The sequence below is a fragment of the Myotis daubentonii genome, chromosome X, assembly GCF_963259705.1.
Source record: "Myotis daubentonii chromosome X, mMyoDau2.1, whole genome shotgun sequence".
NCBI lineage: Eukaryota > Metazoa > Chordata > Mammalia > Chiroptera > Vespertilionidae > Myotis > Myotis daubentonii.
The window spans coordinates 90665828-90679838 of NC_081861.1; the positions used below are offsets into that span (position 1 = coordinate 90665828).

The 14011-nt window shown below is 47.3% G+C and overlaps 1 protein-coding gene across 5 annotated transcripts in view; it reads right to left on the bottom strand.

Moving 5' to 3' along the window:
• The window catches only part of EDA (ectodysplasin A), a 568600-nt gene that overhangs the window by 5597 nt on the left and 548992 nt on the right, over window positions 1–14011 (bottom strand). For all 5 annotated transcript variants that reach the window (XM_059679640.1, XM_059679639.1, XM_059679638.1 and 2 more), the window contains exons 3-5: window positions 7100–7123; window positions 1990–2169; window positions 581–615 (exon numbers count right to left, since the gene is read on the bottom strand). In XM_059679640.1, the coding sequence (XP_059535623.1) occupies window positions 581–615; window positions 1990–2169; window positions 7100–7123 (239 nt within the window). The remainder of the gene's footprint in view (window positions 1–580; window positions 616–1989; window positions 2170–7099; window positions 7124–14011) is intronic.

Sequence of the window (14011 nt, forward strand, 5' to 3'; positions counted from 1 at the left end):
ATCAAGCTCTATGCTGCTATGTAGGTTTAATTGTGGCCAAACAGCTGTAGTGAGGGAGGCTGAGATGAGACAAGGCCAGGCAGCAGAACCTACCAATAGAGACAGATTAGGAAGCTCAAAGACTAGGGAGGAGCCCTTCAGGCCATTAAGGCTGGGGCTGGCCTGGAGCTGGTTGGCTGATTTTCAATGACATACTCTTAACCTTCAAGCTCCTGATCCCAGGCTGTCTGAGTGCTGACATGGTGTCTGGGGTGGCCAGAGGAGTTGGAGGCCAAGGTGAATAGGGCCTGTCTAATGGCTCATTTTAGCTGACTAACGTGTGTGGATATGGTAACCCTCTGTCTCCTGTGGAATAGGGAAAATGGCCAAGGGAGGACTCAGTTCCCTTAGCTAAAGGCAGACCCTGGGGCAAAGCTTTGTATTCACAGAGATAGGAGTGGCTCTGAGGAAGAAATCTCAGAACCTCCAGGGTATCCTCACAAAATAAAGCCTGAGCAAATTTAATAGGTGGCAAACTCAAAGGTGGCTCTAGTCCTGTGGCCTTCCCTCCTCCCCAGGAAGAGAGCAATGCCCAGCCAACCTGGTTCTCTCGAGTTCCAGCTTTATCTGAAGAACCTGTGAAAGAGGACAGGACAATTAGAAGATTCACTCTTCCTACTTCCTTTTCTCCTCATCCAGGGAGCCAGTGGCAGGGAGCTGTGATCCCTGCAGCCAAGCCTTGCAATGGGAGAGGACACCCCTTTCTTATGTCACTTGTCCCTGACCTGCATCTTCATTGGGCCTAGCAAGTCCCACTGAGCACCCTCGGAGACAGATGAGAGAGCATTCCTGTCACTGTGTGACCTTGAGGCAAGTCTTTAGCCTTTTGCTTGCTTTCTATTAATTTTCTTCATAGAGTGCATTGCCATTTGTAAGTATCCTGCTTCTTTAATCATCTCTCTTTCCCTCTAGGACATAAACTACATGAGAACAAGGACCACTTATCAATACAACTCTTACACATAGAAAGTGCTCAATTAATATTCATGGAAAGATTAAATTAAAAAAAAACAAAACACCTCCAACTCCATCTCTTATGGCCACGGTTACACTGATTAGCCCTATTTGAACTATGAATCAAAGAATCTGAGTCCTGCTGCAGAATTTGTGGACCTAGAGAAGTCAGCTGTAAAGAGCCCTTTTCTTTAAAGCCTCAGGATACAGAAAGGGAGCAGGAGAGGAAAATAACAACTAGCCCAACCCCAGGCAGTCTGATTCCTGTCAAGTCCAATTAGGTAGTTTTGGATCTGCATCTATATCTCTTGGATGCCCTTCTGGGCCCAAAGGTAAAGATGCAAAGAAATGAAATGTTATTCGAAAGGGTAATGTGGTTAGGTAAGGATGTAGTTCAAGGAGCACTTGGTTCCTCGACAGGATTGTCTTGGTGCCTGGGTTTGCTTCTCCCATAGCCTGAGTGATTCATAAGTTTTCAACTCCTTGACTCTCAGCAACTGCTTGTCTACCTCTGAGAAGGGCATCTTAGAATTCATGGGATAAGACTGTTGTAGGACTGGTATCTTGCCCAGTCCTGAACATTCCTCCCCATATGAACATCAGCACAGGAATTAGATGCTGGGAATCAGAGCAGAGCCAATCCATCTCTTACAGGAAGTTCAGTGAACCCTCAGGGCCCCTGTCTCAGGCTCATATGAGTTTACTGGCCCACTACAAGGAGGCCTAGAGTAAGGGAGAACTTGTGATAGAAAGGTTAAAACAGGTCAAGAACAGGTGACTCCTTCTGGACAGGTTGGTATAAACAAGAAGTTAGAGCAGGTCAGATCCTACTGGCTTGTTTAATCTCTAATTTTACACTGAGCTAGGAGACCTGCATTTTTTATTGCACAGCCATACAACCAGCAGCATTTGAAACTGCTCTCAGGATCATCCACCCCTGCTCTATTGAAGTACTGGTAAAGGAGCCTGGGGGAGGGCAGAGAAACAGGAACTCACCAGAAGGCCCTTGGAGGCCAGGAGGTCCTTGAGGGCCAGGAGGACCTGGAGGGCCAGGTGGGCCCATAACAGTTGTTCCTGGAATTCCAGGAATCCCTGGAATCCCTGGAGGTCCCTGGGGTCCTGGAGGTCCTGGAGGTCCTGGGGGGCCATTTGGCCCAGGAGGTCCTGCCTTCTTTCCTGAAAAACAAGAGTCAGTGTTCTATTTGTAGTTATTGAATGAGGATGTACTGTCAGTTCAATGGACTTCCAATGACAAATAGTCAGCACTTGAGAGTTCCTGCTATTAAAGAGGTGAACACCTTCGTCACCTCTCTCTCTCTCTCTCTCTCTCTCTCTCTCTCTCTCTCTCTCTCTCTCTCTCTCCTTTCATGAATAATCATTTACAGAGTTGGGTTTGAAGATAATAGAAATAAATGGCCCTCAAGAAGCTCAGTCTAGCGAGAAGACAGACACAGTCACAGCAAAGTAGAAGTGCCATATTCTTGGTGGGGACAACATGCTGAAGAGGTCAGGAAGGGCTTCATGAAGGACGTTATATTTCATGAGTCCAAAGGATCTGAATTACCAAGTGGCCAGTTTTCAGAATATTGGGCTGTTGTCAAAGAGAGTGGCTTTCATGTTTACTTCTTTGTTTGGTGGATTGATGCAGATGGAAGAGAAAGCTAAAAGGACAGACTGCCCTTAGGAGTAACATCAGCTCCAGGAAGGCTTCTGATAGGAGGCAGGATGTACAGGAACTGGGGTCATGGAGGAAGTGCTTGCTGGGAATGAAGAGTGGGAGGGAGAGAGAGAGAGAGAGAGGGAGGGATGGAGGGGAAGAAGGAGAGGTGGGGAGTAGAAAGAGCTGAGGAGGAGGCATCAGACTTTACTTTCCCAGCTGACCTCTCTAAATCTTATTTTTAAAGGTTTCTTGGGAAGGAAATTCTGCACACTCCCTTGGTAACATGTCCCAATGTTCATTACCCCTCACTGTTAGGAAGTTTTTCTATATATTTAACTGAAATCCCTTCTGCAACAGTTTAAGGTCTTTGTGTAGATAGAAAAGAATAGTTACCATCATACATATAATAACCCTTGTATTCTCAAAGACATTGTCACCTATCAACCTCCATTTTATAGGCTAAATAATCCAGCTTCCCAGTCTTTCCTCAGAGGCCCTATTCTCCTATTCTTGAATGTATTATTAATCAAGCCCACCAACTCCTCCCCTTTTTGTCCTCACTACCCTTTCAGAACAGTCTTGATCCTCCTATTCCAAGTTCCAGTCCCCCCGACAATACCAACAGTATGTAGTTATGTTCAGTGAGTGCTAACTCTAGTCTTGAAGTCAAACCTGCAGCTCATCCTGCTTGGTTCCTCTGCTCTGTGCAGCCCAATTCAAGCACTGTAGGTGGTCACAGGTGGCTGTCTCCTTCCTCCCTTCCCCACTTTCTCACAGTTTGGTGGAAGTCCCAGGAATGGAAGCCTTTTATCAGACCCACCACAATGTCTTCACCGGTGGTACATTCTTAGTTTTAAATACAACCCTCTCAAGTCTCACTCAAATACCTCCTTACTGCTCCCCAATTCCCTGCTCTGCAGCCTCGTAAGCAGAAAAATCTTGTCTGATTTATCATGTCCTCCTTTAAGAACAATGCTACATGTTCAAGAAACCCAATCCCCATGGCAAGAGGAAAGGAAGGTCCTGAGAGCCTCTCTTGCAGGAAAGCCCCTGTTACCATAAAGACCTAGAGGTAGGAGCTTCAGCATTTTCACTGCACTTAGCAGCAAAAGATTGGATCTTCCCAGTTTCTAGATCTAACCAATTTCAAGACGCTGAACAGGAAAGCCATCTTCCTTCAGATTTGGGTAGCTTCCAAGTAAGTCTCATTCAGTGCCCAAGTTTCAATCCCAGCTAGTGTAGTGGAAATAACATGGGATCTGTAGTCAGGAGATAAAGCCATAAGCTCCAAAATCTGCCATGGACACATTTTGGGCAAATCCCTTCCTCTCCTGGAGCCTTAGTTTCTCCATCAGTGACTTCTCTAAGTTTCCTCCCAAGACTGAGGTTCCTTAAGGAGCACTGACTTCCCACTGGCAGTCAGGAAACTTCCCTATCCTGGTTGTAAGGGTTGCTTCTCCCTCAGTGTTCTCTGGGCTGCGTGTACACAGAGGACGGTGCACATTAGGCTGTGCTATGTTCCAGAATTTGCAGGCCTCACAGTAATTTTTCAAGCTAGAGGGTGTTCTGTGGGTAGTACAACTTTAGTGTCAATACTGTGAGTCTCTTGTGATTGATAATGTAATTTTGGAAGAATTACAGTCAGAAACTCCTCCAGTCAAAGAGAATAATGGCTGCAGTGTAAACAGAGAATGCTCACTTATGAAAATGTTAGAAGGCATTTAGGGAAAAGCTCTTGCTGTGATCTAGTTCTGCAGCTGGTCCCCTTTGCTCCTCAGCACCCAGTTTTAGGCAAGTGTGCTTCTTGTGCTTGCATACTTGCAGAAAGCAGGCCCAGAGAGGACCATGACCACTCAGACCAAGAAGATGGCTTTAGAGCAGTGGTTCTCAACCTTCCTAATGCCGCAAGCCTTTAATACAGTTCCTCATGTTGTGGTGACCCCCAATTTCATTGTTACAAATTGAACATAATTAAAGCATAGTCATTAATCACAAAAACAATATGTAATTATATATGTATTTTCCGATGGTCTTAGGTGACCCCTGTAAAAGGGTCATTCGACCACCAAAGGGGTCGTGACCCACAGGTTGAGAACCGCTGCTTTAGAGGATTGAATTTGTTCTCCGGATTTCCTTATTTTAACAGAGCACTTCATGATACAAAAGCCCAGAGACTTTTATACTTAGAAAGTTACCCTTTGTAGTCTTAGATGAAAGTATACATTCTTTTCAAATATAACCTTACAAAGGGGTATTTTGCTAACCTGTTAGCAAAGTCCAAATTGTTGAAAGAACATAAAGTGAGTGAAAATGTGTGTGTGTGTTTGTGTGTGTGTGTGTGTGTGTGTGTGTGTGTGTGAGAGAGAGAGAGAGAGAGAGAGAGAGAGAGAGAGAGAGAGAGAAAGAAATTCCATTGAAGAATGGAAATTATATAACTCAATTTAACTTAACTCTTCAGGCATGTGCCTATTCACTGTGTCCATAGAAATCTGTATTAAATGGCTTCTAAATCACTTTCAGCCAAAGTAGATGTTTAAGTCCTCTATGCATCTCCTCCCAGTAATGGCCCATACACAGGTAGCAGTGTGAGGCAGTGACCCAAGTCCTTGGCAGAGGCATTGAAATCTGAATGTAATTCCAGAGCTTCTGGCCTAGACAGCTGTCTTCTATTGCCATTCCCAGGGCTCACCCATCGGATAACACTGAGACTGGGAGCTGCTTTCTGGGAAATCACTAGCCTACTTGCTACTCCCCAAACATGCCATGCTTTTTCATGTTTCTGAGAGATCTGAGTATGCTATTTCCTTTGATGGAGTATCATTCCCCCTCTTTTTTCCCCTCACTCTTCAAGTCCAGGTCAAATACTGTTTTCTCTGAGTTTGTTCCCCCACTCTCCCAATGAGAACTGCTGGCTCCTTCTTTGTGCTCCCACAGCATGCTGTTCATGCTCCGATGACATCATTTTTTAGACTAGACAGTAATTATTTGTGCGTACTTCCACGGTTCCAATTGCACTGGGAGATTTTTAAGGGAAGGAACCATTTTCTTCATCTCTGTATCTCTACTCCTGACAAACATAAGATGCTTATTCACTGTCTAGTGAACAAGGAAGTAGAAAAAAAATACTAGTAGCTGTGATTAGAAAGTGCTCTCAAGTCTACTTATTAAAAAGGCAAGTCATCCCCAGGCTTGTGTTAGGAGCACAGGGTGTCCTTCTTCAAGCCAGGTGAGCATTCTGGGTTTGTTATAATGTCTGTCTTAAAGGAATATGACAAGTGTTAAAAACTAAATGTTTGAAAGTCAAATTTACTTTCTTAAAAGACAAATAATTTTGGTGGATGCCCAGGCTCCGCAGAAAAAGGTTTTCTCACTAGCTCCAGCTCTCTGGCTGTTTTCCAGCTTATTCAGCTCAGGTCCACAGGAGGCCAGGCTTCCTTACAGCAGGGACATAGGTTTTCCATGTGGCCACTGCACCTCAACCACCAGAGCACCCTCGCACTAAGAGAAATGGCAGCTGAAGTCAGTCTTTGTGGCTAGTCTGGGGATGATAATGTACTCTATAAGGCTCCAGAAATCTTAACAGAATCATTTCACTTAAAACATTTTAATGAAAAGTGATTAATTTCACTCTATTTTCCTCCTAAGTCAGAACACATAAACAAATAGATATTTAGAACTGGTTTTGCAATAGGTTCTTTAGTCCTAAGGAGTGAACCATATTACCTGATCCTGTACAATATTTTGGAACCTGTTCTGTCATTGGGTTCTCCTTAAGTAAGCACGCACTTGGGCTAGTCCCATGGCAAGCACACCACAGACTTACTGACCCAACAATGGCACAATGGATCTGCTCAACTAGAGCTTCTTTGAAAAGACCAAAAGATCAGGGTATTACTCCAGCCTAATTTTTCCATTACAGAGAAAATGATATTGAAACCCCAAAGCTAGAAATACCTTCCCTGACTATCTGAAATATACAACAGGGATAACTTTGAGGCCAAGAAATAGGGTACTGACATCCCTCAGGAGGTAATATATATACCTACTCCCTACAGGCTGCCTCAGGATTTCATTCATACCTGATCACTGACTTGATAAAGGAGGGGGAGAAATGAAAAGAAGAAGGGCAGGGGAAAGGAGCAAGTAAGAATAAAGGAAAGAGAAACTGAATCGTATGAAAGAAGGAGCAAGAAAGAAAAGCAAAATCAACATTCATATGTTGCCAGAGAAGCAATTCTATCTTTTGTGGATCATCACTGAGAAACAATATCTATTTTTGTTGTTGTTGTTGTAGTTCGTTGGAAGCTACAACACTCAAGAAGATCCCATGTGATTGAATAAAATAATAGATAACCAGACTATAAAAATCCCACTCCCCGGATTTTTTTTCTTCTAATTTTAGAAAAGACATGACATGGCAGCAATTTAATCAAATCAGGAACTTACCCTTTTTCTTGTTTTTAACTGGACCTGTTACAAAAAGAAAATGGAAAATTAAATCACTGGAAATTAACAGAAAATGTTTATTCTCCAAGACAGTCCTAGGAGGGACCCCAAGACACTGCAAATGTGAGAAAGCCCCATGCTAAGGTCAGGTAATTGACAAGGTATCTCCCAACTGTCAATCTTCCCCAGTCTGTTTATGATTGTTTTGCTACTGTTGTAACAAGAAAGGTACAAGGGAGCTTCTTTCCTAGGGAGAAAAAAATTGTTCAGGCTGCCTTTGGAGTGAGGGAATGGCTGCTTCTCCATAGAGCTGAAATGTTCAGAAACGCAGAACTCCATAACCTTAGGACGGCATTCCAATAATTCTGCAAGTCCTGAGACTGAAGAGTCATGCATTTAGGTTAGGAGCTGATATGAAGTGTCATGTGCTGAATCTGGAAAGAAAAAAGGGTCATTTTCATGGAAGGAGCAGAGCAGTGGCAGTTAACATTTTAGTCACTTCCTTATCATAATTTAGTTAGTAATTAAAACAGTGTGACCACAGTACATGTGGGGGCCACATGAACTCTTACTGTAATTTACCATAACTTAACAGACAATTTAAGGAAGTGTCAACAGTTTTATTGAAAATGAAATCACAACGACTTTTTTGGAAATTACTTCCAAAGAAAATAATTCTAATAATTGAGGGCACTCAAACCCTCCCCCCCCCCATCTTTCTCATAGTGTTAGGTGATAATCACTACTCAGACATACACAGTATAGGTGCCTCTCAGACATGTTTTTCCTTCCTGGAGATGCAATTATCTTCACTCCTTAGGTGTATTTGATGTTCTTTTCCTTCTTTCATTTTTTATTTTTTGTTTTCTTTAGATACAGTTATTTAAAATCTGTTCAAAACTTCCATGAGGACACTATTGGACAACATTAAACCATGGAGCTTATAAAAAGAACACCAAGCATTTGTATATCTACTACTATATATATAAAACCCTAATATGCAAATAGACCAAATGGTGGAACAACTGAACTACTGAACAACTGAACTAGTTGCTATGATGTGCACTGACCACCAGGGGTTGCATGTGGAATATGGCGGGAGTCGGCAGCAGGTGCCAGAGCATGGAACATGGTAGGCATCAGCCGCAGCGGGATGGTGGAGCAACTGAGTGGGGGCACCAGACCAAGGCGGGGCACCTGTCACTATCACCGGGGTGAGCCTCTGGTGGTTACTGAAAATTCTTTGCTCCCACGCACTGCGGACCAGCCGGGCACTCGCACCTGCTGCCGGTGCTGCTGCTCGCACCTAGGCTGGTGCAAGGATCACTCAGCGCCATTAGTGGGTACAAGCGGCAGCTGCTGGCCCCAATCACCCCTCAGGGCTTCTCCACCTCCCCCTGAGGGGCGATTGGGGCCAGCAGTCACCACTCACACCCGCTGCTGGCGACAGCTCTGCTTGCACCTGCTACCAGCACTGAAGCTGCTGCTTGCATCCGCTGCAGGCACTGGCCCCAATCGCTCTGCGCTGTCAGTGGGTGTGAGCTGGGCTGGCGCCATCAGTGCATGGGGGCAGCAGCAGCTGGAGCCGGGCTGCCGGCAGACAGGGGACCTGGGGCTGTGGCAGGAGGGGCCAGACCGGGGCATGGAGGATGGGCTGAGACCTACTCCTATGCCCACCGCAGTCTTGCGGCCCACAGTTCCTTTCAAGGTGCACAAATTTGTGCACTGGGTCTATAGTTGTTTTATAAAACACTAGTGACCCAGTGCACAGATTCATGCACATTGAAAGGAAATTAATTAGATGGTGGCCAGTGGGGCAGGACTGGGTGAGATAGGCTGGACACACGCTCTGGAGCCAACATTTTGCAGTCCCTCCCTGTCTGGCCGCACCTGGGATGGCGCTGTGGCTCAAAGGGCATCTGTGAACTGAGTGGGGTCACTCTGGCAGGTGGGGTTCCTCTGCCTGGCTTGTGGAGACTGGGCCGAAACCAGCTTTCCGACATCCCCTGAGGGGTCCTGGAGTGTGAGAGGGCACTCTGCAACATTGCTGTCATACAGGGTGTGGAACACAAACACAAGTGTGCAGTAAGCCAGATTCAGGACCGATAGTGCCCCAGTAACAACATAACCCACAGCTGAAGGTGGAATTGCATGGCCCCACAAGGAGTCAGGCTCCCTCCTCTCTGGTTTCAGGGTGTATCACCTGAGAACTGCTGCTGCCAAGTCCCTGCAGCTTGGCAGATCCTGTGTTGAGTGTCTGCTCCCTGGTGGTCAGTGCACATCATAGTGACCTGTCGGACAGTTGGACACTTAGCATATTAGCCTTTTATATATATAGACTAGGGGCCTGGTGCACGAAATTCGTGCACTGGGTGTGTGTGGGGGGGAGTGTCCCTCAGCCCAGCCTGCCCCCTCTCACATACTGGGAGCCCTCAGGCGTTGACCCCCATCACCCTCCAATCGCAGGATTGGCCCCTTGCCCAGGCCTGATGCCTCTGGCTGAGGCATCCGGCCCGGGCAGTGGGGACCCGCAGCTGCAGCGGCCCCACGATCATGGGCTTTGCTTTAGGCCCAGGCAAGGGACCCCTAGCTCCTGGGACTGCCAGCTTCGACCATGCCCAGCTCCCATCACTGGCTCCACCCCTACTTCCTGCTATCACTGGCCAGGGCGGAAAAGGCACCTGATTCTCCGATTATGGCTGGGGGGCAGGGCAAAGGCGGCCCCAGGGCCGCCTTTGCCCTGCCCCCCAGCTCTTAGCTCCCCCCTGGGTTTCCGATCACTGTCAGTGGCAGGGGGCTTCTTCCTGCTTTCCCTTTTGCCTCCCTGCATTGTGCCTACATATACAAATTAACCGCCATCTTGTTGGCAGTTAACTGCCAATCTTAGTTGGCAGTTAATTTGCATATAGCCCTGATTAGCCAATGAAAAGGGTAGCTCGTATGCCAATTACCATTTTTCTCTTTTATTAGTGTTGATATTTACAAAACATATTTCCATATATCATCTCATTTTATCCAGCAACAAGCCTGGAATGATCTTTACCTCTAAGAGCAAGCTCTATCAGAGCAAGCTCTATCAGAGGCTGTATTTGAGCAGGCTAGATCAGAAGTCACTAAAGTATCTAACCTGGAGGGCTGCCAAGTGTGGTCATCAGAGCTTGCACAGGTCCCTTGGAAACCAATGTCTGTATAGACTTCCCTGTCAAAGCAATTTCATGTGTAATGGTAGGTATTACTATGTGCAAAGGGTGTTTTAGGTTGAGTTTAGTGACCAGCTACACTTAAGGTAATAAATATTCATAATTTTATTCTCACTTTTTAAAAAAAATATATATTTTATTGATTTTTTACAGAGAGGAAGGGAGAGGGATAGAGTGTTAGAAACATTGATGAGAGAGAAACATCCATCAGCTGCCTCCTGCACACTCCCTACTGGGGATGTGCCCGCAACCAAGGTACATGCCCTTGACAGGAATTGAACCTGGGACCCTTGAGTCTGCAGGCCGACGCTCTATCCACTGAGCTAAACCGGTTAGGGCTTTATTCTCACTTTTCTCCTTTTCTCATCTTCCAGTCCTTTGTATTCTTTCTCTGCTGCCTATCCTTTATGCTTTTAACAGTATTGAGAATTCCTGAGAATGTGCATGGAGATTCTGATGAGAAAGATACTATTGACCAAGAGGCAGCAATCAAACCTGAGAAAGGCCACATCCTTGAACAAGAACGCTATTTGGGAAGGATTTACACAGAAAGGCGCAGCCTAATCAGCCATCTATGAGCCAGCCAGTCAGCCACCTCAACCTGGGAAAGCACTGGGATGACAGCCATTGTAGCCATATGCTCCCAGAGACAAGGTGTCTATAGTGGCAAGTTGCTGACCATTTCAGCTGGTTAAAGGTTTAGTTAGCACTGTTACATCAGACTTCAAAGCGGTTTTTGAGGAAATCAGATCATCATCAAGCACCCAGTCCTTAACCAGGCATGCCCATGGTAGGTAGCCCAGTAAGTAATGAAACACAACTCAATCCTTAAAGAACTTACAGTTGGATAGGAATATACTAAAGAGAAGACTTAAGGATAGTGGAAGAAAAAAAAACTTATTACACATATAATTGCATGCATACATAGATACATAAAAAGAAGGGAAAATAGTTTATTACACTATTCACAAAAGCCACTATTAACATTTTTATGCACATCTCAGAACTTTCTATGCATATAAATATGTATTTTTTTAAAAAATGGGATAAAAATGTTGTTTGATAACTTTTTTTCTATGTCAATAGCTACATTTCTATATCATTTTAACATGGGTACACCAGTATTATATAGGTAACTATTTATATATTTCTAGTTGTTTTCTGATTGAATTTTTAAAATTTAAATCTTTAATTAATGTGGTATAAATTTTGATATACGAGGGATTCCAAGATGGTGGCCAAGAGGACCACAGTGAGGAAGAGAGTGTGAGTGAGTGAGGGAATGAAAGGGCAGTGTGTGGATGTGGTGTGTGTGTGTGCGTGTGCGTGTGTGTGTGTGTGTCTGAGTGAGGGGCAGTTAGATCTCGCAGGACCTTCGGGGGCTAGCGGAATAGACTCGCATAGCCGGGCAGCCTCTGCTATGTGGCTGTAATCTTCCCTGGAGCACCAACTCTGCTGAAGAGGCTGCACCATCTTGAAGGGGAGAGCTTCTGTGACTGGGAGCCCAGCCTCACCACCCAGGGTGCCCTCAGACACCACACCAGATACTACAGCCACTCTGTCCAGGGACCTGCTGCTTCAGCTGCCGACCCACAGACACTGGGACTCCAGCTTCCCTGGCCACAGGCTCCTGTGAATTCTAGAGGGCGCTCCCCTCTCATGACCCAAACGCTTTAGCCCTGGGCATCATGACCATGCATGCAAACAGCCGAGCCCTACGCAGCAGCCCTGGGCTTTGCAATTGCGAACAGCCGAGCACTACCCAGCACCTCCAGGCACCACAACCACTCCAGAAGCCATGTGAGCAGCCGGCACCCATGACTGCTGGAGGAGCAACCACCACCCAGAACCACACAAGGAACAGCTGTCCTGCAACTCCCCCAGGAGCAGCCACCACCTGCAACCGCATGAGGAGAGGAACAGCTGCCCTGAGACTGTATGAGGAGCAGCCACCCAGTGGCCACATGAGGAGAAGCAGCCCTGCTGCTGCACGAGGAGCAGTCATCACCTGTGACCGCCCGAGGAGCAGCCGCCCCACGAGAAGCCGCTGCATGTGACTGACTGAGGAGCAGCCACCATCTGCAACAGAATGAGGAACAGCAGATGCCTGTGACCACCCTGGGAGCAGCTGCCCCACGACCACGCAAGGAGCGGCTGCCCCATGAGCACCTGCTGCTCCACTACCACACAAGGAGCGGCTGACCCGCGACTGCCCAAGGAGCAGCTGCCGCTTACGACCTTGTGACCCACCAATAAGCCCACCACTGCAGCCACAGGCCCCATGCAACTTGACACCTAGATCCTTTGGTGAGAACAAAAATGGGGAGACAGACAAACAACCCCCAAAAGAAAGAAAAGGAGGGACCACCAGAAAAAGAACTAAATGAAATGGAGGTATGTAATATGTCAGAAAAAATAATCCTATATCATAAAAGAGAAACATGGTAATTAGCGTACGACTGCTACCCTTCCCATTGGCTAATCAGGGCAATATGCAAATTAACTGCCAGCCAAGATGGCGGCCGGAAGCCAGGCAGCTTGAAACTAACATGAGGCTTGCTTGCTTCAGTGACGGAGGACTCAAATGTTCCCCGCCTGCCTTGCCGGCCTCTGAGCTTACAGTTTAAGAAACATTGTAACAAATATAGAAGCTAAACAAAACCCCAGAAACCTGCTTTCAGTGAGCCTGGGATCTCAGAGCTGGAGTTATACATTGTTTCGATTATAGAACCCAAACAAACCAGGTACCTGATTTCAGCAGCAGAGGCCTCAGAGCTGGAGCTAGAGCTAAAGCTGGCCCAGAATAAAAAAAGAAAAATAAGAAAAGGAGCAGTTGGGAGCTTCAGTCGGCCTGAAAACAGCCCTCAGCCCCTCACCCAGACTGGCCAGGCACCCCAGTGGGGACCCCCACCCTGAAGGGTGTGTGACCAGCTGCAAACAGCCAACATCCCCTCACCCAGGCTGGCCAGGCACCCCAGTGGGGACCCCCACCCTGATCCAGGACACCCTTCAGGGCAAACCAGCCAGCCCCACCCATGCACCAGGCCTCTATCCTATATAGTAAAAGGGTAATATGCCTCCCAGCACCGGGATCAGTGGAGCCGCGAGGCCTCCCAGCACCGGGATCAGCGTGACAGGGGGCAGCTCCCAAACCCCCTGATCACCCTGCGAGTCTGTGTGTGACAGGGGGCGGGGCCACAACCTCCCTATCCGCCCTGCTCTGTTCATGACAGGGGAAGGCACCCCAACCCTCTGATCAGCCCTGCTCTGTGCCTGGTAGGGGGGAGCTCCCCAACCCCCTGATCACCCTGCAGCTCTGTGTGTGACAGGGTGTGGCGCCTCAACCCCCTGATCGGCCCTGCTCTGTGTATGACAGGGTGCGGCACCCCAACCCCCACCCCCCCCATAGGCCCTGCTGTGTGTGTGACGGGGTAGAGCCATAACCTCCCCATCAGCCCTGCCCTGAGTGTGAGAGTAGCGGTGCCCCAACCACCTGATCGGCCCTGCTCTGTGGGTGATAGAGGGTGGCGCCCCAACCCCCTCCCCCCCACGGGTCCTGCTCTGTGTGTGATGGGGTAGAGCCATAACCTCCCCATCGGCCCTGCCCTGAGTGTGACAGTGGCAGTGCCCCAACCCCCTGATCGGCCCTGCTCTGTGGGTGATAGAGGGTGGTGCCCCAACCCCCTGATCCGCCCTGCCCTGAGTGTGACAG